This window comes from Metopolophium dirhodum, chromosome 7 (assembly GCF_019925205.1).
Source record: "Metopolophium dirhodum isolate CAU chromosome 7, ASM1992520v1, whole genome shotgun sequence".
NCBI lineage: Eukaryota > Metazoa > Arthropoda > Insecta > Hemiptera > Aphididae > Metopolophium > Metopolophium dirhodum.
The window spans coordinates 6,635,619-6,663,149 of record NC_083566.1 but is presented as its reverse complement, the minus strand read 5'-3'; the positions used below and the strand labels follow the sequence as shown (position 1 = coordinate 6,663,149).

Sequence of the window (27,531 nt, the reverse complement as noted above, 5' to 3'; positions counted from 1 at the left end):
TTGAAAGTCCGATAACCATATTTAGTAATACTAAAAGTATTACTTTCAACTTTCAATACCAACAAATTTGAACATAATATAGGTACCTTATACCTAAATACTTATTTTTTACTCGTACTCAATACAATTTTTTCTAATATAATGCTTTATTATATTATGATATGTGAGTTGTAGCTAGTTTATGTACAATTCATAGGTATGTATTACATTAACGTGTGTTTCACTTTTCAGTTGCTCAAGTTTCTACAACCCCTAACCACTTTGAAAAATACAAATTCGAGTCCTCATTGTATTACAATTGTGCTAAAAAGTCCTTGTTTTTATAAATATGATTAGATAATTGTAGCTATTTTTAAACGCCACAATACTGGCCACTATGCAGAAAAAAAAATAAAACAAATCTTTATAAAATAATTCTAAACAATCTTTCTTAACATTTTAATGAATATTTATTAAAAAAGTGTAAATAATATTAAAACGTCATAAAATTATTTATAATATACGCCTAACAAGTTTTGAATTGTATTAAAAATAAAAATATTGTATTGTTTTATTTATGAAAACAATAACAAATATAAAATATTATGACATAACATGTTTAATTACATAAACATAATTCAGATACCTGATACTTTATGTATGCAGTGGTTCTAATTCTAAAACTACGTACAAAAATTGGGTTTTGAAAAGTTTTAAGTGCTCAGCAAACATGGAAAAAGGGAAAAATATATACAAAAAAGTTCATCACTCTTTTCTGCTAACGTTTCTGAGTTCTTAAGCTATTTTATAGATTTTTGTTACCCGAACATTATTCATCTGACGAAACTTCTTTGTTTTTTTGCAACTTTTTTTTTCAATACCTCGGCGGCCTAGGGGCCATTCTTATTTTCATGATTCCCACCAGAGTCCGAATTTGTTAAACCTATCCTTTTGTCTTGATAAAAAGAGAACAAACTATGTGCTTGCTTTTAAGAAAAACAAATGCATAAAAGAAAAGTGCTAATATTTTGTGATGCTATACACAATCCTCTGAAAGTTACACGTAATATTTTAATGTCAAGAAATAAAATACAGCCGACAAATCTGGATTCACACTGTTTACGTTCACAGTACCTACCGATGTCTTATTATTATTATTTTGATTAAAATTATACGTTCTAAACTTGATATAAATTGTATGTACTTACTTTAAAATCTGGATCAGTACGTTTATTAAATGAACCGACGATAAAAAGGTTGCCGGTATCGGTGTCTACCATTTTAGCCAATGTTGTATACCTAAAATCAAAATGAAATAGGCATGGTTAATAATTAGTTCTATAAGTACGTCTCATGAAAATATCTGTTATTTTAATCTGTTCTCAAATATATTTCTAAGATTAATTAACGGTTTGTTCAAAATTATGCACTCTGAATTGAAACCACTTTATTAAAGTATTCCAATAGTTTAAAAACTTATTACTAACCGATATACAGACATTAAGATTTTCATCTTGGGACATTTGAATTTTTAATTATTTTTGTATTATTTTAAAATGAATGAGGCATTTAATATCATTATATGAATATAAATATATAATATAAATATATGTTTATATATATAAAATATGTATGCATGTATATTATGAAGGTATAAAAGGTTATATAGTATAATATATTAATAATATTCTATGGTACTTTACAAAGACCATAATTATATTCTCAACAAGAAGACAAGAACGTTACATAACACACATATCTTACAAATATATGCATATTAAGCTTATTACTATTATAGCAATTACCTTTTATGTTCTGAAACTTAAACGTTTTCTCAAAGTATATAAAATTTTTGCTTTTAAGTTTATACTACTATTGTATATAAATATATTATAATTGGTTGACATTTATAATTATTGTTGTGTAACTTAAAACGACGCACATATAAAATAAAATTTAATTTACTATAACCACATTTTCAAACGTTCATATCAGGTACCTAACCTACCTACCTACATGAGCTAAAAAAAATCTAGATAAACTTTACGAACTAGGAATTGTGTTATCGTGTTGATTGGTTGCCGTCGAATGTTTATAACAAACATTTTACACTTATTAAACTTATATTTTTAAATCTAAAATAAACAAGTTTATGTTTAGGTATTGATTTTTTCAAAATTAGATAGATACGATGTATATACGATACACATACGATGTTCACTAAAGCTAAATCATTTTTGAATAGTTAGGACATTTAAATCATGGTGATAAAAAAAATGTAAATAAATATTATAATAAGCTTTATATAGGTATTGTTTATAAAAACTATATTTATTAACTAACTATACGGTTGGTATAAATAAGAAAAATACCTTATTAAAATGTCATACTTGTTAAATATACTGTTATTTTATGTTAAAAGATATACATCAATCTTATGTTTACGACTTGGAATCTCTATCCCATCCCTAAAACTAAAACAATATCGTGAATAATTCAACCATCTCTTTCCCCTACTGGTTACTGATCAAAAATTATTTTCTTCTAGAAAGTCTACTACACCCCAATACTCCTCAGTTCTTATCGTAATGTTTTGAAATCATGCACACCGCAATAACCCCAATAATAATAATAATGTCCGCGAACGCCCAAGTACCGTCCCAGAGACTGGCAATAAAACGCAATGATTCTTCTCTTTTAATACCTATACTTTCCTCTTAGCCAACAATGGAAGGCAGTCCGCAGAATTTTAATCGACCACGTTGTGTTTTTCCAATGGATTTATAAAGTTTGCGTGAATATAACACTGCAGTGAGTTACGAATCTTAATCCTTTGAACTTTTTACTTAAATAAATCAATAACATATTTCCAATAATAATTTTACCAACATAATATTATATGTAATAGCTGATAATCGCCTATTCATTTTTATTATAGCTCATGTAGGTATATTTGCTACTCTATTGAGTTTGTAAATGATTTAATATTAAATGTGAAAACCAATTGTGACAATCAAAATATAATATTGTAGCCACAGGATAATCTTATTTAATTTTCAACTAATAAAAAATACGATCTGCTTATTGTTAAATAAGTTTTGTGGGAAATTGAATGTCAATGATACACTGACAATAAACAAAGTAATAATATATAATATTATTTATAAAATAATAACCAATAGTATTAGGTTCTATACTTTTATGTACATATTATACACGTTTATCAAATATTGTATATTAAATTTGAATATCTTTAATTTCATACAAAACACACATACACTATAGGTATAGTATCTATTAAGAAATACTTTAAATTTAAAGGTATCTAATATAAATGTATTGATGTTCCTCAATTTTAAATCCAACAACCCGGCATGGTCTCGTTAAATATAAAAATAAAAAAACGCCTTAAAATACACGCATAGGCAAACACACGCTTAACTTCCGGACTAAAATTACAGCAACCAACACGAATGACAAAAAAAAATTCTTGAGAAAGCATACCAAATTTGTACCTAGTTTAATAATGAAGTTTGAAAATACAATAATATAATTTATTGGAAATTGTACGTAGAAGTGCATGGTGTAGTTTCCAAATCATTTTGAACAATATAAACAGAGTTGTTGCCAATTTAAATAGAAATTATTGTAACCTATTTTCAACATTTTATTAGATAATATTCCCTACTTCCCGCATTACTATAGATATTATTTATGTTATGTTCAAATAATCTGCTAAAAAATTGAACTTAGTTTGGCGGTTTAAGTTAAAAATTTAAAAATATTATAGCAAAATGAGTACATAATAATAATATAGTCTTCTATCGTTTAAATAGGTAATTTATCAAGTGTTTTAAAATTTCCAAACTAACATCGATTTTTTAGCAGATAATTTTAAAATAAATGATATCTATAGTTCAAAGACTTAGCTACCTACTTATAAAATGATATCACAACTTTTAGAGCAGTTTTTTTTTTTTTTTTCTTAAATATTATGTTAAGCATAAAATTCAAGTATTGGTGATTATTGATAACTTACTGATGAATCAATGGTTGTAATATTAAGTAATTTATTCTGAAGTACCTAAGAGTATACGCATACTTTTTATATAATGCATTTTTGATTTCTTAAATAGTATTATAATATTATGTATCTGAAATATATTGTATTTTATAATTTTCTTGGATACCTAGTTAATTAATTATAATAACAGATAGAATAAAAGTAATAATGACAAAAGCTCAATGCTAATAATTAGTAATGGTTGACCGATTTCAAACAAGTGATTAAAATTGTATTGTTATACTCGCCGATGGATTTTTTTTTGTATCTTTATTTGTTAAAACCTGCGTATAATTTAGTACTATCGAATAATATAGAGCTTCGTTAGGACGACACTACATTGAATGGCAAACAAAATAATATATTATATACGGCGCTTACCGCGATAATTCTGCTTTTCAAAATAATTGCATGAAACGTAAAACTGATCCAAGCAATACCCACAACGATTTAAACAAAAATATATCACTTGTACAATTAATTAAATGTTAAAACAAGTTAATTGCCTTATGCTAATAATTTTAAACTGACTGGTCTAATCCAAAATTAATATTATCCCCACGGTATACCTACACAACATACGAGATACGCATATAATATTATATGACACAGCATACCTGCGGATAAGCGTATGACACAAAATACCAGATCCGCTTATCGTGACACAGCTGCTTTAAAAATTGTATACCTTTTTAGTTTTTATACTTACGTAAGAATTTGATAATAAAAATGAATTTGATAATAGTAGACAACATACATAATATATGTATATGCATATATAACGTGGACATAAAACCGATTTGTAAAATGCAATATTATAATATGCACATTTCCCAGTGACATTATGTTTTCAATGTATGGTTTTATTTCGAATTTCACATGGTGATTGCCTTTCTGACGTATATACGAGGTTATTTCATTCCGAGTTGCTGCATCCATTTATCCTATATAAGCGTTCAAACGGTTCATCAAATATTTTCTCTCTCACGGTTCATCGGTTTCATAGTAGCAGCTGGCCCTCCGGGGAAAAACTCAAAACCTGGTTTACCGATTCTGTTATATACCTATATATATATTGTGTCGTGGATATATAAATTGACTACGACGACATGGCAACTTTTAACAAGCCAATTTCCGAATTTCTTCTCTCCATCTCGCTCTTTTCGTCCTCTCTGTGCGTCCTCGCTCCACGGTCCTTTGTCCGTTTTAATCTAACCGCACGCACCAGTACGGCATCTGAGTTCTAACAAGCTTCCTTTATCCACAAAAGGATTAATCGACCGTACCGAAAGTCAAGAATAAACCTCCCAATTGTCCTGTCCAGGAAAACGCGCGCAAAGCTGCAAGTATAATATATATTACAGTGAAGTTAAAAATTGAAAAAACAATTACACGTTATAGCGTACCTAACTATACAATACGTTGAAAGTAAAAATAAAAACAAATAAATATATATATAATATATATTATTATCGCTCCTCGTATTCCGAATTCGAAATGATATTATCCTCTCCATCATTCGTTGGCGGGGCCAACTCGATTCTAAACGAGCAATGAATTGCCGTTTAGGGGCTTAGGATTTATTATCGAGCAACTGGTATGCAAATTGAAACTTACTGCCAAGGTCTTATCTTGTTAGATTAATACCAAGCGATCAGGTACCTACTCAAGTTGTAGATTAATTATTCATCTTATACAACGCAAACCTGCGTCGTTTGTGCGTCGGAGGAGATATTACTCAAATACGATGCTTCCAGCAGGATTTATTAATAGTATAATTAAATATCCCTTATTGTATTCTACTTCTCCCTCCATAGATGCAATGATTTTAAAACGATTGATATAATCTAATGAGTTCCCTACTTGTGTTGTATAAGCTGTTAGACATACATATTATAATATATTATATTATGTGTAGGTGCTAAATCAAATAAAAATTAACTGAAATACAAACTAAAGCAACTTTTGAAGCGTTTAACTCATATAATAAGTCACCACTTATCTCAACACAAATGAGTATAAAATAAATTTTACCTATTTATTAAAAACGATAATGCCTAGTATTAATTAGTATCGCCATAATGGCCATGTTCAGTTATATACAATTTTTGGACTTAATTTTTGGGAAGTCGATGTCGGTGAGTATTTTCGTACAAGGTGTACTAATCATAGTTTATATCGCACTTTTAGAAAAAAAAAGGCAAACTGTTCCAGGCCATCGTGAATCATTAAAACGATATAATGTGTTTTTCTATACGTCGATTAAATTCTCATTTGCTGCGCCGAGTGATTATTAACATACGATAATGTTATATTATATTATGTATATTTTAAACACAGTAGACACATTTTGGTTGATATATACATAATGCTGATATTGCTATCGAAGCTAAGCGTAAAATATATTTTAATTTTTTTGAATATTTACCAATAATCTAATTTTAATTTAATATAATATTTTGACATGTGCATAAAATGTATAGACTTTTAAAATATCGAAAAATTTCTCTTGATTTCATTTTGGAGATTTGGGAAAATTACAACTACACGAGTGACATTGTGAGAGATAAATTATTATGTATTAGAATTTATTTATATAGCATTTTTTGTTTATCATACCTCAAAACACAGAACAATTAAAACTGTTATCAGGACTAACGTACATAAATATTTTAAAAGTTAAACTATTATTTTTCATTTAGTACTTATTCGAAAGTTTCAAAGTTTAGACATGTGGTGGATAGTCAACAGGGCCTTTGTGGAGTGTATAGTGTATACTATAGAAAGCAGGCTGCTGTAATACTTATGTACACGGACAAACGCTGTGACACCTGCAAACGTACATATTTTTGACAGAGTTTTATCTTTTTGTGCGGTACCAAAATAATGCACCTACACATACCTATATGCCATACAATATCTGTGGTTTTTATGTTTATTTTATAAATGGGTTGAACTAATCTTATGGCTCCCAAAAAAGTCTAAAATGCACTAAAAAGTTTATATCAAAAAAAAAAAGCAAAAGGGATTTTATAAAAACATTTATGGATATACCCGGAGGATATTAAACAAATTATATTTCAATGTTAACTTTTATATGTATTTTTTTTTTAATCGTGAGTAAATTATTTTTTATTTTACAGATAGATACCTACTATTATTTTACACAATGCAATTTAAATAATGTATTGTAAATTTAAAAATGCAAGTTCTGTGTTTTGAAAAATTTATAAATTTAATTTATAACTATTAAAAGTATATATTATAATATAGATTGTGTGATGGGAGTGACATCTATCCCTCTGGGAATAATCGGTTATATTTCGCAATTAAATAAAAACGCATAATTGGTTATGACAAATATAACCTTACAAGTTACAAGGGAGTCCCGGGGGAACCGTGTTGTTTACAAGTTTGTTAACAAACACCCGACGTCAGGTCGTATTTACGTTCTTGTTCATATCGGATTGGGTTTTATGGGCTCATATTCGTAAGCTTTATACCAGCCTCGTGGGAAAACTGTATTGCCAAATGTTTGCGGTTCGATTTTAATTCGTCCCTCTTAGCGATCATTTTTGTCTCGGGTACACTGCGAACGTATTTTTATTTTAAAATATAATATTCCGTTGTATACTTTGGTACTGTGTACACTTTTAATACACCAGTGGGTTTGCACACAAACTATATAACTCGGGAACAAAACGGACAGTAAAAACATGATAATGCAATATTCGCTTCAAAAGTCCACCGGGTGTATGTATGCAGACAAAGCTTAAAAAACATAGCTAATGGCTATTCAGATACTTTGTTACCTCTACGTTTCCATTACCCATATGCAGTGTATAGGAAATCATATTATTGTTTAACGCTTTTCAAATGTTACCATGGCGATTTTATATCATGTTTTATGTGTGTTTGTTTAATCGAGTTATAGAATCTATAATACATATTTTATAAATGAAAAAATGTCAAAGTTTTTAAAAATATGTCAGAGTATTTTGTATTCATTTTTTTCAGTGATAACAAGTATATCGTACATTTCAAAAATTTTAAGAATGTAATACTCGAAATGAATTATTATTAATGAGAAGGAATATAAACATAAATGGACATTTGTGTACAATTTTGACAATAAAAAATAAAATAATGTTACATTTTATTGCATAAACGTATAAACAAAACGCGAAATATACTCGTAATATCTAAACTATAATCATTAAAATCAATAATTTTAACGAATAGTTTCTTAGTTACTAAAATGTTTGTGTTAAAGATAATTTAATAATAATAATAATTCACTATTCCTTAAAAATGGTTTTACATAAATATAAAATAGACATAAAGTTGGAGCCAGTGTATTTATATTTTTTGATATTTTAATATTTATATTCAAATTATTAATATTAATGACTTCAATTTTCAAATCACCATAGCCACTATAACTTACAAATCCATTACCATGGACCTTAGAACAAAAAGTTAAATAACTTAAAAACTGCTTCTACAAATTTGGATTTTAATACGTCAAAAATTCCAGAAAAAATATCTACTGCAGAATTTATAGTTGAATAGAGGTGTTCCCATTTGAAAAACAGAAGTTTGTATCTCCACAGGACACTTCTTAAGAAGTACAAAAAAAACCCCCGGAAATTTAAATTATGGTCTTAAAGTATATTTAAAAATTCAAAAAATCAGATTTGTAATAACTGCATTATTCAAGAAAAAAAGGGGTGAGCATGCTCGGTGAATCACCCTGTATAAGATAAGTCTTATAATATATCCCATGATAAGTCTTATTATTTTTTCTAGATTCTACCAACTGAACTCTTTTGCAAGGTTAGTCCGAACGCAAACTATTGATTTTTATAATATTTATGGTTTGAATAATATTTCTTTTTATAAACTATTAAAATGATGATTATAAAGTATTGAATAGAATTTGAGTCTCTAGAAATATTACTGAACATTAATTATTTAAAAAAATATTATTGTTCCAATAATGAAGTTATTAATACTTATTAAAATGTAATTAATTATTTTATAAATCGCTGGTTGAAAAAATGTATTCTTCCTGATTAAATTTAAATTTAATCTTTATATTAAACTTTTTAAATATAAATTACGTTAAACAGCTAGTGATTTTAATTACTTAACTAAACTTGCGCGAATATCAATTACACTTTATAAACCACGTCTATTCCTTAAGTTTTAAAATGAATTCCCTAAGATACAGTTCATATTAATATAATATGTTTTTAGTATTTACTTTCGCTGTTCAAAACCTTTTTTTTTTAAAGTAAGAACAAAAAATATGTTTTATTCAAAATAATAGAGACCGACATATCATTGACGATATATCATAAGTATAAGAGCGTAAAAAAAATTTTTATTTTTTGTGAAATTGAATTTTTGATGTAGTGTAAGAGACATTATTTGGTATAGATTGTTCTTAGTCAGCTATTGATATAACCATTTTTCAAAAGTTAAAAAAACGATTTATGTTGGAAGTTTATAGTAATTCACATTTTTAACTTGATGAATTTGTCGCACTAAAAATAATAGCTTGAATTTATTTTAAGTGAGATAACATTTGATCGTAAAATATATTTCTGTAAGTTAAAATACCACTATTTGGTAGGTTATAAATTATAATCAATAAATAATTACTGAACATAATATAAAGAATAGTCATATTGTTGCAAAATGTATACCTAAGTACATTTTGGATAGGTATATTACTTTTCCTTATTTAAATTTTAAACACGACACAATAATATTATCACAATTATTTCACTATCGATTTGAAACAATGCTCTGAATTGTTTTTCTGTTATTATTCAAGATCAAAAATCCTTATTAGGTTATGTTTAAGACTATAATATGGTCCATACGGTATGTCTTATTTTCGAAAATACTTTTCAATATAGCAAAATGTACTGTGATTATTAGTAAGTACAATACTGGTTGAAAATATTAAACACCTAATATATTCATTAGTGACTGAACAAAATAATATTTTGTAAAATAGCAATGGATTCTTTACAGACGTATGCACTGCCAGCTGTAGTCTGTATCCTGTAGAGTTAAAAGATATTGCAAATTGAATGCGAGATAGGACATAATAATATCATAAATGCTAATACAAAATAATTACACGGCGCAAACAGTAGACGTGTTGTGTATTATGTATTGTTATTGCCAATGTTCTGCCCCGAAAATGAGGGTATATCAGTGGCCTTCGTATTAAATTATAGTCCTATAATACAACTGCCCGAGTAATCTATTCCAAGAGTAAAGTACTTTCTGAGTGAAATTAAATCCGGCTTTTCTTGTAAGTTAATTTTATAAGTAGAGAGTATTTTACGATGTACCTATATATGGTACATGCTAATTACACTAAATATATAATATCATAATGGTATTCTCGGTGACATTCATATAATATTTTCATTAAATATCAAGTTTTATTTGAATAAATAAAAAGTTATACAATCATAGTGTAATTAAGAATAATAAATCACTATAAAAATCAAGTATTGTATTCGATTTACATTTTCAATGGTTTTTTTTTTAAATTAAATATTAATAAAATACTTTAATGTTTATACATAAAAGTTACTACGGCGTCTTTTGAAACTTATTATTTCAAAACTTTAGACTAGTTACGTGATCAAAGTGTATTATACAACATTAAAAAATTAAAAAACATCAGAAAAATTATAAGTTATTGTTCAATTATTAAAACATATTTTATACAAAAAATGTGTGTCTTTCAATTGATTTTGATTAAAAGTATAATAGCAATATTTTATATAATTCTAAATTAGTTTTATCAAGTTATTACTTAAAGTTATATCTATAGGTTACGGACGTTACTGTTAAGAACCTAATACATCAATCGGAGAAGTCACTCTGTTATAAAATAGGCTTTCAGTGTATATAGACGTACCTTACATAATAAGGTAGAGTACCTAGGTCACTATAATAGATAAGCTAAATTTGAATTAATTGATAAATCTAAACATACGAATAACAATTCTGATCAAAAACAGTTTCTAAAGATAATTTATAATTTTTTTTTTAGGAACCATTAGTAATATTTTATTCTATGAGTATTACCTATCATAATTTATTGAACTTATTAAAAAACATGGTATATTATATTTAATTATTAATTATTACAATAATATTATAATGTAACTATTGTTATTAACTTATAAGTTAAGATGATGTCACCGCAATATTTGTTTTCTCTCTCAGATCCACACGCAACATACATAAAACAGGCACTTAAATCGTTTTTTATGATTTTGAGTAACATAAAAGTAGTCATCTATTACAACAATTTTAGAGGGAAATATTTTTGAGAATAGTTTGACATTTCGGTTTTATATTATTTTATTATTATTTCACTTTATATTTGATTTTAAAAATAAAAAAAAAAATAGTAGATTTAAATTATGTTTAAATTGTCTTGACAAAATATGCACAAATGCACAATCCTCTTTTTACAGACACATCTCAATTGCCTTCAACAATATTAAAATCGATAATTTGCATTGCAATAATAATAAAAAAATAAAACACAAATAGAGTATGTAACTTGGTCTTAGATCCAATTTCGTACAATACAGTTCCGTCGTACCTTATTGTGTAAATTATTACATACATTTTAATAATATTATGATTTATGATAGATCGTAAAATTGAAAAAATGATTCTTATTGGTTCACCTTTTACTAAGATGAAACATCATTAAAAAAAACTACAAATTATTACAAACTTTTAATATCCTTGTTTTATTTTTATCAATTTTTGGCAATTTTACCACAACTATTTGGAAATATTTACATCCAATATTATTTTAATGCAAACTATGTTAAATTTCTAAGCTAAACTTTTAATCACTTTCACTTCTTCAAAAACTGTTTTTAGCAGTATAGCAAGTAAACGTAAACAAATATTTTAAATCAAATAAAGTATTAATTAATACAAATTGAATACAAATAAATATTAGTTAACTCTAAGTATCAACAAAATGAGAGCAAAGGTTGTGAACTTGCCTTACATCGTTGACATCATGGTACACCAAGTTATATAGGTAGCTATTTATTTTTCATATTTAGTTTGACACTGTTATTATAATCAATCATGTCGTAAAAACATTCAAAAAACATTTCTGAACAGAGATTCGTTTACCTAAAAATGTTCAAGAATTTTTAAGGATAAGTAGGTAATAAAAATCAATATTATTCAAAAAATAAATATTTATCAACATTATTGAAAACCCAATACCGAATATTATACCTATTGGAATTTAAATTAAATAATTAAATCAAAAATGTAATTTCCTTTTTGACTTTTGAGTAATGAAAATAAATCCAACCAAATAATTTATTTTGACATTATTCAATATTATATCTTACATTAATTTTATTCCCCCGTCCCAAATGATGGAAATTCAAATTTTCTCGCAGTACAAAGCACGTCAAGAATATAAATGTCATGCTGAATATAATATACATGTCATTATCCCGTGGGACATTTATTTTAAGCACTGTAAATATGCGTAGGCCGTTCACAATATCATAATATTACCTTGTGATAAAAATATATATATTATATATCGATGTGATACCATGAGCTATAACGTGGTAAGTATGCGAACATGGTTTTGAAACAAAAATCTGCGATGTGTAAAATTAGGTATTAGTATGAAATTTGAGTTTAGGTGTACGACGACAATGGTGATGGGGGTAAAATAAGAAGAAGATCCCATCTATTCATCAGCGCGCCCGTTCGACTTTACAAAATGCCGTTTGGAATACTAAACGAGCTTTGCGGAGGATAACACCTTAAATTGCATTACGTTAGACAAATAATACACCGGAGTCATCTTGTTAAAGAAACTCTACACTGCAAATCGGATTAAATTTTTCGGTTTATTATATTTTTTCGTTTGTTTATCAAAAGTTTAACGTTTCGAATTGAAAATAAAACACGATACGCTGCACCAAATGAAAATTATGGTCCACGCACAATATTCTAGGACGGTTCATCGAACGCACGACCGACCTAAGCATGCACGGCACCATACGGGCTATGATGGTATTTACTAAAATGTACACTACAGTTGTACAATATAATACGTATCGTTAAAGTAGCTTATAAACAAAGTATATAAGTAAGTACAGTAAGTAACTATACGTTGACCGATTTTACACGAGAATTAAAAAAACTCATTCTCTTGTAAAAAAAAAAAAACAAAACCGATGATACAGCAGTTTATATAAACTGTGTAGTTCATAATATGAGGTATAATAAGTAATAGGTACGTTTATTTCTTTATTTTAGTATATCTACTAGGTACCTATACTTGCTGTACTTGCAATATGACTTACAATAATTCCCACGACGAATATAAAGCTGCCAACCTACTTAAACTATAATAATATATATTATATTTCAAAACGAATTATTATCACTCGTACCTACCTACTACTTTTTCGATTTTTGGCGCATTATATCTTGTTATTATAAGCATTTACTCTTCGCGATAAATCTGCTAGGATATCAAAAATAAAGTGCTTTATGCTCGTTTACTTAATTGTAGCACCTATATATAGCTACTAAAATTCGGAGGTACTGTTAATGGGCTGCTTCCTCACTCTAAATAGTAATCATATTTATCGTAATGTGATAAATGATGATTGATTACATTTAAATATAATTATAATGTCTTAATTTTAAATAAATAGGTATTTCAAATATATATGCATATATTATACAATAATATTATAGAAAATCGTTGGATGCCATTTTATCGACTTCCCCTATAAGCACAAAATGTTCCTTGCTATGAACGCGAAAGTCTCTGATATTGTAATGTATGCTAATTATTCGTACACAATATAGTTTTATTTATTATTGTCATACAATTAGATGTTCTTACTTCCTAGTGCCTGTGACTTCTACTACTTTACATTTGCTGCGATTCCACCAAGTAGGCGTGAGGGTCCAATAACTCGAAACTGCACTTCGTGCCCATCCTTCTTCCGGATAAAGAAGAACCTATGTACAGATAAAAACAAAAATAAGTAAAATAAATATATATATTAAGAACAACTAGGTAGTAAATAGTAATTTCAACTGTAATGACGGTTGCGGTGTATCTTTAGGTAGGTACTCTTCGGAAAACAGAAAATGCTCAACTCCATACAGTTATAATAATATATACGAATATCTAGGTTATACCTATTATGAAAAATCTCTGAAATAAAACTTCTTGGAACTGAGCTCGGAAAATACGAACCAGAAATATTCATATTGGACCATTAACATATTTTGACATGGTTTTTAACCTTTTGTTTTATTCGACCGAATACAATTCGATACTTAAATGTACGCATAAGTACTAGAAAATATAATTCTTTAAACGCATCTTAATCTGAAACATTTAAGTTGCATGGTAGTAGAATCGACCTACAAACATTTTCGTTTCGTATAAGGAAGATAATATTATTCGGCGATAAGATACAGGGATTGCGATTTAAAATAATTATGAAAAGTTTAAATATTGATGTTTGGCTAAAGTCTACATAGAGGATTATAAATTATAATATTTAAGTCTTATAGCAGAATTAAAATTTTAATGGCTATCGAAATTTGGGAAACTACAACTGTTTTAGTGTTTTCTAAGTAAAAGTTTCACTATGAATCTAATATAATATTATTGTATATTATTAAAAAGTATAAGGACATAAAAATATTTTTGTTTTTGTTTAAAGTTATTAAAACGACCACATTCTAATTATTCGTAACAGTTTATGAAAATTGTACACTTTTTTAATGTACCATATTATAATAATATACTACCTATGTCCTACATATAAAAAATTCACACACAGACATAAAACAGAACAAGAATTAATATTCGTTGGTTAACATTTTGTATGTACCCGTATTTGATTTTAATTTTAAATAAAACTCTGAGTAAGTAAAATGATTGTCTTTCTATTTAATATTATACTATATACATTTTATTTAAGATACCCAATACGAATAAAAGGAAACTGACGGTAAATAATGAGTTGTGTGAATGCGAAAATAACAATAACAAATCACTAAAAACACTGTCAGTACGTGTTACGTAATACTGCGCGAGTCACCTATCTTTTACACCTAAAATTGTTAAAAGTCGAAGACATTACTTTGAAAAGTCCTATTTTCCCAGCGCAGTTTATCTTGATTTAGGAAACTATAAAGTGGTAGACCAGATTTCTTGTGTAGGATTCGTAGAAAATTGCTTCAAGAGCTCGTCGGCAGTACAAATACAGGTATAAATATATAGTATTAGAGCAAATGGGGATCAGACGACATTTACATTAGGCCTTAAAAAAAAAAAAACTTTCGCAGTTCGTTTAAAAAGTTTGTTATTTTCCGGTCGGATCGAACGGTTGCTTCCATCGGAGATTTATACGAAGACGAATCGTTTTATCTCCGCATTGACTGCTAAACCATATTATAGGTACCGTGCACAAGAAAAATGTATAGACGCGATATTGCTCGCGATACTTAAGACGAACAATAATAAAAAAGTAAGAATAATAAACATATAAGATAACCTCGCGAGTATAAAAAAATAAGTAATAACGAAATAAATAATAATAATAATAATAATACGGGGAAAATATATAATACAAAATTGGAGTTTCCGCCGGAACTGGCTGATTCGCAATTAGGAACGTGAAAGGAAATAATGTTATGCACGGCACAGGCCCGAGGCGATGTGACTAGATGTAGCATTCGTCGTCGGCCGCGGCGGAGATGGAAATCTTTTCCACCCGATTTGTTCCAACTTGAAATTATCAAATATCCGATTTGTCCCGAGGTTTGCGGCTACACGCCATCCACCGCGGTATAGGGGTACAAATAATAATAATAAAGGTAAAAAAAAACTCTTAAACATATATTTTATTGTCACGTCCCATCTCGCGCACCGTCGCAGTCGTTTTACAGAATTCCAATAAAAATGTGCACACCACCACCACACGCTTGCATACACACAAATTTAAAACATTTATAATACGTACGATGATAGTATATAATATAGAATCAATCCAATCGTGAGTGAACTGCAGATTATTATGAAAAAAAAAATCAGTGTCTATTTTTACCCACGAAAGTACGAAAGCAGATTACGGAAAACATATTGAAAAGTGGCGTATAGTAGCACTAATAACACCCGCGTACATGAGCTCAACTATATTTCATACTATTAATATGGGCTGGGAAATTCAAATTGATTTTATAGCCGAGAAGTTCATGTTTTGTAGTCGCAAATTTTCATTGGCGTGCGGTTAGTTGGCGTATGAACCGTCTAATTTATCAAGATAAAATAATTTATTAGCCTCCCCAATAAACATATTTTTAAATTACAGAATATTGTAAGCTAATAATAAAAACAAATGCGGGAATACGTGTATCGTGAGCTTCATTATGATTTGAAATACATATGAAAGTACATTTACCTTAAATTGACAAATAATGGCTCCCCTCCTCTATTTTTGCTTACGAATTTATTAAAGGTGTTGTTTTTTTTCGTTTTTTTATATTTATAAACGAATAACATAAGTAATTTAATATAACAAAACAATTCATCATACATATTAAAAAAATCTTTATTTTCAAAGTTCATATACATTACACAAGAAATAAGGCAGGTATATTGGTTTCTTAATTTAATGTTGGGGTGAGCGTTAATTCGAGTAAATGTTGGTATATAAGCCTGATTTATGAATTTAAGGAAAACTTTGTTTTGCCTGCAAATAACTAAAAGCAAATAAAAACTGTTCTGAAAAATAACATTTCAGCAAAATAAAACAATATTTTATTATTTTTCATTCTTATTCAGGTAGGTAGCATAATCCTAAAACTTCAACTAACTATAATATACTTTATTTCATTGGATAATTAATACTAAATGCCTATATAAAAAAGATTTAAACTGTGACAGTGAGATATGCAAACAAACATCATGCTCAATAATGACAATGAATTTTAATATTATTCAGTATACATTATACATTATTATATAGTTCAAGTTACATTATATATAAGCATGAGATATAGGTCTGAGAAATTATATGAAGTTTTCGATTTCATGTTCACTGAAGTCTGGAAGTGTGTAATACACAATTTATAATGTAATGCAAATAATATAATCAACGGCCAACAACCACGCAGTTGCAAGTTGACGCCTAGAATAATAAATAGAAAAAAAAATAGAAAATTTAATATTTTAATTAATAATTAATTAAGCATAAGTAAATATTATTTTTATGGTAATGCAATAATCACCATAAATTATTAATCAATTACATTTATACTTAGGTAACCTTAACAAAAATAACAATTTTTATTTGTTTTTGCTATAATTTTTATGACTATTCGATCATAGTATTGTGTAATTACTGTATCTAATTAAGATTCTGTTATAACTGACGTGATATTAATTAAAAAATGAAAATAACCAATAGGATTTACATAAATTTATATATTTTTACCTGGAGATATTATGTAAATATGAAGGCACTATATTGAATATTCAGAATTCTGGCGGGAGTGGTTTTTAAATTACAGCACTAATATTTACAATTCCCTTTTTCGCTGAACAATAATTTTTTGAATACAATAGTTTTATAAGAGCTTTTAAAAAGTTTCGCACTGAAATAAAACTGTAGCATTTTTATGTTGGTATAAAATATATTGAATACTTCAATGTCTTAAAATATATAGGCATTATCTGGTTGATAGTTATTCATAGACATAATATAAACTGTACATACCTATTGCAATGTGCAAAGTTTGTTTTTAATATATTTAAAAATTAACGGTGAAGGCATAATATAATATTTAGGTACTATCAGTTTTGTTAATCAAGGCAGTCTACTCACCAAATTTTCTTTGGGCACAATTCGTAGCTTTTAGAATTTTCATTTAAAATGTCGATAATAATAGATCTAAGCGTATAATCTTATATTAATAATATTTATTTAATTTAGTCATAAATGTCGACTTAAACTTAGAAAAATTACAAACATAATATTTTCAATAAACTGAAATCTGCTCTATGGGTTTTAATCATTGATTTTTTATCTTCTTCTTTCGAGGGTGTTCCTTAATATAATAATTCAACCAATAATTGTCAAATTGAGTGAAATGTGATGATAATAGCTGGGTAGTAATAATATCAATACGCATTTTTATTTTTCCGCTCATATTACTATAATAGCATAATGTATACAGTAAGGTCGGAATTGGCATAAAGTCGCGATTGAATTTAAACGTTGGTCTATATTTTACGCTTTATAATTAAACGGTTCTTATACTGTGACATGCAATATATGGTGATACGCGGAAGGCCGTGTGGTGGTTTGTAATTTGCATACTGTCGCTGTGCTGCATATACAGTATACACGTATAATAGTAAGTAGGTACCTGTGTATCAATTTTGACGATCACGATATCATAAAATAATTATATCTTATTACATGATAATATCATTACAATCGCATGGATGAAAGTGTCACTCGCGACGGGTGAGTAATTTTTTTGTAGTCTTCGTATGGAAAAACGTAAAAACCAACAAAAAACTATTACGCTCATTTTACAAAACAATCAATGTACCTAGGTATAATATAGGCAATATATAATATATAATATATATATCGCGCCGTATGACAATTTAATATGAAAAAAAAATCTCACAAGTGTGTACCCGCTATATTGCCTAGTAGCTGGTATATGAGTATAACGCTTGTTGTAATAACAATTATTACGCGACAATCGAGAAAGCTCCGAAAGGCGTATTTGTCACGGAGCTCAAACACAATAATAATATATAAGACATAAGCCATTTAAAAACATATTTCTGACAGGGAATTTCAGATGAGTATACAACAACAACTTTTGCACGTGCGATTTGTCATTGTCACGGATTATATGGCCAGCGCAGTTCTGGTGCTCTTGTGGAATATGAACTCTTCGGTATAAATTACTTTTACTCGCTCAAAGTGTCGCCTTTGAAATGGAATTATTTATGACGTAATAATATTATATAAAATACCGGTATCGTATTATACTCGCGTGTTGTTATCATTATCATCGTCTTCGTCGTCGTCATCATCATCATCATCATCATCATCATCATCATGACTATTATTAGCAGTGTTATTATTATTATTATCATCATCATCATCATTATAATTATCATTATGATATTATTATATTGCGATGACATTATCATTAGTAACGAGACAGGTCCTCGGATTCGCGTGTGTTACCGAAATTAAATCTTAACCCAAGCCCCGAATAGTAATCCCAATTCCCAGAGCTGAAATAAAATTGGCCCACGAGATGCACGCTGATAAAACGCATTATTATAACAAAAAACGTTTGTGCTTTTCGTTACACGGTTTGTGATAAAGAAAAAGGCAATTAACACAATAGTCACCGTAGTTATTCGCCAAAGTTGAATCGTGGAGATTGGAATGCTCTCCAAGGGGGCGGTTGAACCCCAGACGACGTTGTTTAAGCTATCGCGCATGCACAGTGCATATGATATTATTATTATTTTATTTAACGTTTTCATTCGTAGCGTATATACTCAGGTAGGTATACTTTTTCAATGTCAGACTTTTGAAACTGATTGATGGTGGTATGAATTTATACTATCAACTCCTGTTTTGAAAAAAATAAATCTCCTCTCTAAATCATATTACTTATACGAAATAAATTTTGATTTATATTAAATGTATAAATTATCGTTATTTTACATGGACTACAAGTACCTAAATAATGACTATACAATCAACATATAGAAATTCATTCATATGAACTCTGAACATCAGACCCAATATTTTAATAAAAATAAATATGAATTAAGTCTACTGATACATGATAAAACTCATGTGATTATGGATTTATAATAATTGTATAATGTGTACATATAATATATTAACATAGATTTCAAAATATACTTTAGTATATTCTAAAATCAAAGATATTACTAAACTATGCATTAACATATAATATAACTTATAATTAATACAATAATATTATATTACACCTAGTTATATAAATTTACTTACTGTAGTTTCTAATTGACAACTTACTAGAAACATTGTTTTTGTAGTGGTCGAAAATATTTTATTTTATTGTATTCATACACGTAGTTTATAATGTTTACTTAATTATTTTTCCCAACGATTTGATTTTATGATTAAATAGTTTAATAAACTATGGTGATATCCAGCTATATGCGTATGTCATATAATAATAAAATACTGATACTCGAAATACTTCATAATATCTTCTAACTAAACAGTAACTATTTAAATGAAGCCTCCAAATTTAAATACTCTAATAAATTATTATAAATTTAATATTATGTACTCTTAGAGGCCACTGAACATTTACATTTTAGGAAAATCAAAATTATTCATTTATTTGTAATAATTTCCTATTATAAGTTATGAAACGGACAAATATATATTAAATCATTGAAGATAATATACATATATTTTACTTTTTATTTTTATTTATACCCTACAAAACTTAATTATAATCAAAATGTTGAAGTACGTATATTAGCATTTTATTCCTTAAATAAAGTTTTATAAAACAAACTTTTATTTAGAATTCAAATATAAACACACAGAGTTACACAAAATGTAATATTAATTGATATTTAATCATATTTTATCAATATTTTTTTTCTTAGGTATTTAGTCATTTACGTTCTATTTTGAATAATTTTGTAAAAAAAAAAATCAAAACTTTATAAAGAAATATATTTTTATTATAATATACATACAATATTACAAAATATAACCCCAAAGTATATTATATACTCGTACCCATACCAAATGCAAGTTTTTCATTACATGGTTTTGAATTTGTTGAAATGGGAAATGAAATCCTATTGATACGTTTTTGAGAATTTCTCATCGAGATGAATAGATATTTGTATTTAAAAAAAATATAAAATGATATTGATATAGTTACCTAATTTATAATACTGTGATTTCATGATTCATAAAAATCATAAATATTTTTTTCTATTTCTAATTTTTTTTTTTATCCATCTAACTTTTAACTTATGAAACAACAAATACAAATACACGTGTCTAAAACATTAGTAGCCTGCTTATCCATTTATTATGGTTTTCTTGTCAATTATTATTATATAACAAATAACAAAGATAAATAATGGAAAATATAAGTTAAACATGACAATATCTTAGTCGATAAATTATTATTTAAATTACTTGGACTTATGTGTTAGTGTTTTCAAATTTAATAATTCAATAAGCAAATTTTATCTTCAACTACATTTATATAACACCCTTAGACCCTATAATTCGAACTTTGAAGGTACCTATATACATATACTAGGTATATGGTATGTACTAGAAAGTAGAAAAACTAATCGAAAACCACTTGTTATTACTAGGTTGGTAGGTACTTGAATAAAAGCAATTTTTGATTTCAATGGTTCCATTCAGTTTGAATTAGTTTTCCTATTTACGACCCGAAACCACTAGGGGATAACGACAGATAGAAAATTCTCAACACAATTTTTTTATCTCTTGCATTTTTTTTAAACGTTAGGTACCAATATATTTTTTTATAAAAAAAAAAGTGTTGGGTCAGATGAATAAAAACCCTAGAGACTTAACAGTGGTCTCTCTGTACCTATATAATTGAAAATGTCACCCATGAAAAACCGTTATCATTTGTCGCATACGTTTGTCCACACACCCCAGGGAACCCAAAGACGCATGTCTTATACGCGACAAAACAGTAACCTCATGTAGTCATGTGGTCATGTATGTATTATAATAGGATGGCCTAATTAAAATCATTAATGAGTTTAAATTATGTATTATTGTGTTAGATTGAGATTGTAGTTTTAAAAAATATTTTTATAATTCTTTTTAAATAATTCTGATGTCAAGTATCTCATCAAAAAAACCATATTTTTCAAATAATACTTTTTAATTTATTTTGTTATTTTGTTTTAAAATATATAATTTAGAATAATTTGTTTGTAAGTGATTCATTCAATCATTCCTAATTATAAATATTTGAATATTTTTAATCGTAATCATTCTCAGATTATAATTTTTACTATTATCGTTATAACAAAATTCCAATAGTTAATGATTTATGACTATAATAATTCCGTAAGAACTAATAAACTGTAAGTGAAACGATTTTGTATTAGTTGACAACTATATAGTTTGGTACTATCAAAACTTATGAGAAATTTGAAAAATCACTTCTCCAAAATATGTTCTCACAAGACATAAAATATAATAATTGCATATAATTGCCAATATTGTTAGACTGCGGAACGCTACTTGAAACTTTTGAAGCACGAAAAAATGGTAGCAGACAAAACTAACCAAATGAAAAACAGAAAAACACACATGCCTTTGTAATGCCGATAATGCATTCGTTCGAAATCTAAAAATCAACACAACATTTTGAAACCAATACATTCCTCGCATATATACCTATGCAGATATACGTATCTATACTTCACCAATAATCTAAAATATCAACCGCTTAAATTTCACAAACGATCATTCAATTATCGTGTAGTAGCAGTGATGATGAAATGGGGTATTTTCTTTTACACTCGTACACTATAACAATTTCGGATCGTATAGAAAATGTTATGCAAATCTAATTTAACCTTGCCGCAGAGTATATAATGAAGGATACTATATACTCTATACGTGCGGTATAGTGCGTCATCCCCATATACAGATATACTCTACGTGTATGTATTAAGCATACCTACTAGTAAATATATAATATCATACCGTGTATATATATATAGGGTCGCTGAAATATATGTAACATTCTCCTCTCGGCGGATCTTTTAAACAAAATCCTACCCACGGTGCATAAATATGTGCCATGGATAACGACGACGGTATCGCGCGACACCGCGGTGGTGGGATAGGGGAACGGGCTATCGACCCCTAAGGCCTATCGAGGGTGTTATTTTTTTTTTGTCTTTTTCTAACACGTTTTGTTTTTTACGTATCGTTCGTCATGCCCTCCGGTGCGTCATGTGAGTGTGTGTAGCAATTTTGGAGGGTATCGGACTTATTACTGCGCGCGGAACAACATATACACTGCAGCAGAGACAATGCGCTGCACGTCGGATATCATGTATCCAATTTCTGCGTGCTGAAAGTAAAAACAAAAAAGGGTTGTCACGTATGTGACAGCGTGTAGGGAAACGGTGGCTAAGAAATGGCTTTTCGTTTGTGCCCCGACGAGAAGCAGCGCTGCTGCAGCCGTATAGACTTGCGTTCGCCACGTCATATACATATATTATATAATATTATGTATAATGTGTTCCAGAAAAATTTACAACGCTTTTAAAAAAATGATATTCTTTTGCAGGTGCCGTGGTGACCGAGCTGGTGGTCGAGACAACGCGATGATGCGGCACACGGTAGCCAGTGGAACATAATATTCTTCTTCTTATTATTATTATTATTATTATTATTATGTATATACGCAGGTACATTAGACGATATAATATATGTATATATAGGCTGTAATTTTTTTTTTATTGTTATCGTAGCAGACCTAGCTGCGGAATGATAATAAAACTATACTGTTTATTCGCAGGGTAACAGAAAATGTGATCACAGAAAAGCACCAAAGTAGACGCGTACAAACAGTGTTTTGAATTAAAAATCGCCTAGACAATAGAATATTTAGGTTAAGTAGGGCTTAAATATTTATTCGAGAAACGTGTTTTTATCGTTTTTGTTTTACTTTTCTCCTCGGTTTTCAATAACCAACCAAGCGTCTTGCACGAAAACCCGTCTTTTTTGAACAAACAATTAATTAGTTAGTTTTATAAAATAAAATAAATTCTTCAAATGGTTTTAAAGTTGTTCAGATTGTTTGTTTATTTATTTTTGACTAGAACGAACAGTTTTCCCTCGGTGGTCGATGTACTAAAAATGAGAAAGAAAAATAATCTATATATCATGTTCCTTGCTGCAAACAATAATAAAAGGGGACAATAGTCAATAACTGCATGGGAGAGGCTGTCTAAGAAAACGATATTATTATATGATATAACAAGAAAATGATATAGTTATTACTTTATTAGCTACTATAGTGTTATTATATATAGAAATAGGTACTCTCACATTACTGAAACATGCCGTATAAGACATATTATAATATCTAAAATGTTATATAATACAATATATATATATAGTTCAATTAATCATATTTTAATTTTCATACATTTTTTTTGAAAAACGCTTAAATCTAACTACATTAAATCATATAATTACGGGCATAGTTATATAAATACTCATTTATTAGGCAAACCTGTAAAATTAAGTACACTGAGGAATAATAGATAAATATTATGCATAAAAGTCTTTAATATTAAAATGACACGGAAATAAAATTATATTAACACTCAAGTGTAAACGTTAAGTCGTACACTTTATTGAGTAACTCGTGTATTTTTTTCCTTTCATGTTACCCTAGTACAAAAATAATATTCTTCAAGAGGATCCTTACCGAGGAAAATATGTTTATAAGTGAAAATTTAAAAACAGGATAAAATTATTTAACTTTGACAGATCAATTTATAATCTTGAAAAATAACATTTTAATTTATCAATTTTTTTATTGTATTTATTAATATAGATAGTAAATAAAAAAAATGTATATCAATTTGTTTTAAGAAATATATCGTTGAATTTTTAACGTAAACTAAAGGCTGTTAAATTAACAATACCTAGGAAATTCACAACAAAAAATTATTTTAAAACAATTCTTTAATAGTTCAATGTATGCCACCCATTAATTTAAAAAATAAAACTTCAAATATCATTGAAGAAAAAAAAAATTAATTCTATTTTAGATGTAAAAACTGTCTTTACAATTATGCGCTTTTGACAGCTTAACTGAAAAATGGTCGGATTTACCCACTCGATTAAATTAAAGCTACCTAAAATAATTAAAATACCTAAATGTATACTTAAAAGTTATAACTATCAACAAAATAACATTTTTAGATGTGTGCCATTCAAACATTCGTATGATTAAAGTAGGATTATGTAAAAACTAATAAACATTTTTTATTTTTTTATAAAATTCCACAATATTGGTCCTAACAATAGTAACAACCATGTCCTCTATATTCCTCTCATATTAAAATATACATAATTTCCAATTTCAAAAACGGAACTATTATTTAGTTAGGATTTTTGGAGGAAAGAAAAAACAAAAAGTTTTAATTTATTGGAAAATTGAACACACAAACAGATTACTTTTTAATGAAATCTGTGTGAATCTTCATAGCAATATAGCATTTCCGTTATTCAGTAAATCGTTCTCCATTCGGAATTGTTATTTACATGCAATGGCCAACGTATTATAATTAGTGGTTGAACATTTTCAGATACCCATAATAATTACAATACCTATTACAGCAGTCTAAAACTCAGTTGAACAATCTTTTACAGATTCCCGTAGATTTTGAATTGAGCGACAAAAGTGAACTAATGGTTCCATACTATGTGGATTCTATTCTAATCAACCAATATTTTGTATGGATAAATTTACTTAAGAGTGATTTGAAATGAAGAACGGTATAGAACCAGTTTGAATCTGATGTCGAATGCGCGTGTGGGACAAAAGTTTTAGTGAAGTTTGTACGGTAATACTATTCCAAAATGGTAAACCCGTGTAGACTGCTCAAAATTTTTATTGAAATTTTACTTACATGACCATAATTGACCTATCATACGTGTTTGTATGATAACTGTTGTTTTGCGTAGTTGAAAAGTTACATAATATATAATTAGGTACAAAAGGACGTGTTATTGTTATTGTAAATTTTGTCACATTATTTGCAAAACATATGATAGACAGTATTATAAAAGTGTTTATACTATACATAATGCGATTAATATACTTGGTGGTACAGGGTATTGGGTGTGTATTGGGTTCAAGAGTAACGTAATAAATATTGTTATTTTGGTATTATAATATTTTAATTATGATGTTTTGTGGTTAGTCATAATGTAAATAAATAACAATATTGTAATAATGTTAATAATGTAAATAATATTACAATTATTAAATTATAATTTATATACGTTATAAAATCGATATCGAGTGATCGACACATAAGACATAGCAAATAGCTGTTCACTATTGCTCAGACGGTGAAAAAATAAAATCAAAATTTGATTTAAATGATTAAATAATAATTCTATCGTAATTTATAAACGCGTAGCCACGTAGGTCATACGTTTTCGCGGTCAGTGCAGTCGCGAATTTCACTGCAAGAACATCGACAACTACTACACGTGTAACGTGGCCGTGGGGGCACAATCAATATGCATTATAATATTATTTAAAAATAAACGGCGGTAAACAGTTGACTTACTTTGTTCGGATATCCGTTGAACCGCATGATTTTCCGGCACGACTTTCCGCGGTTTTGCCGGTAGAACGCCTGCACCGAGCCGCCCGGACTGTCCCCCTGTAAGTCCTGTACCGGCGGCGGCGATTTCGCCTTTGGCGGTTTATTTTTGCGCCTCGCGCCCGGAAAACACCCGAAAACGGTGGTCCCGCAACAGTCGTCGGCGTCCTTCATGTCCGAACGTGGTATGAGCGGCCGCGCCGCGGTCTCGTCCGTATGAGAATCCTTCGAAATTGGATTTTCGAAACGGAAAAAAATTCGAAAAATTAATCTAAACCTGATAACAATATTATTATAGCGCTGTTGCCGTCTATCGCTCCGTAGCCTCGTGCGACGACCAACGACGGTGATAATAATGTTAAACGCGCTAAGTTTAGTGCGACAGTGGTCACTATATTTTAATATTATTATCGTTAGGTACGTCGTCGCGCTATTCGGCGGCGCTCAGGCCAATTATACGCGGCGTACGACCAGACGACGGAGGAGCTGACGGACGGGCGATCGTTGGCCACCGTGGTGGGTACTGTGCCGACTACGACTATCGGGAAATGCGCTTTTCCGGCGCGGCCGGACTATCTCGTCGGGATGATGGGCTTTTCCGCGGTCGGGCCGTCGCGCGTACTGCTGCGTGCGGAGCAGAGAGCACACGGTCGGCGGCGCATCGCACCGACGCGTTGCCACGGGCGACCCGCGCACGCCGCGAAAGACACCCTCGCGCTCGCCCGCTCGCCCACCGTCGACCCGCTGATGCTGCACCCACATACACGCCACCCATCCAAAGTGCGGGGTAGTAGTAGTGGTAGTAGTGCGCGGGGTGGAGTAGTACGTTATACCGATGGTGGTGGTGGTGGTGGTGGTGGTGGCGGCGGCTTGGTTTGGTGGCGAGGGGTGGCGGGGCGGCGGTGGAGGAAGAAACTCGAATTAAGCCGTTTCTGTAGGC

General features: G+C 29.0%; 1 protein-coding gene across 1 annotated transcript in view; it reads right to left on the bottom strand.

Moving 5' to 3' along the window:
- LOC132949264 (uncharacterized) overlaps positions 1-27,202 on the bottom strand; it is a 45,141-nt gene extending 17,939 nt beyond the window's left edge. The window contains exons 1-3 of the mRNA XM_061020059.1: positions 26,556-27,202; positions 13,995-14,113; positions 1,188-1,278 (exon numbers count right to left, since the gene is read on the bottom strand). Of these exons, the coding sequence (XP_060876042.1) occupies positions 1,188-1,278; positions 13,995-14,113; positions 26,556-26,765 (420 nt within the window). The 5' untranslated portion in view covers positions 26,766-27,202. The remainder of the gene's footprint in view (positions 1-1,187; positions 1,279-13,994; positions 14,114-26,555) is intronic.
- Between the last annotated feature and the right edge of the window lie 329 nt (positions 27,203-27,531).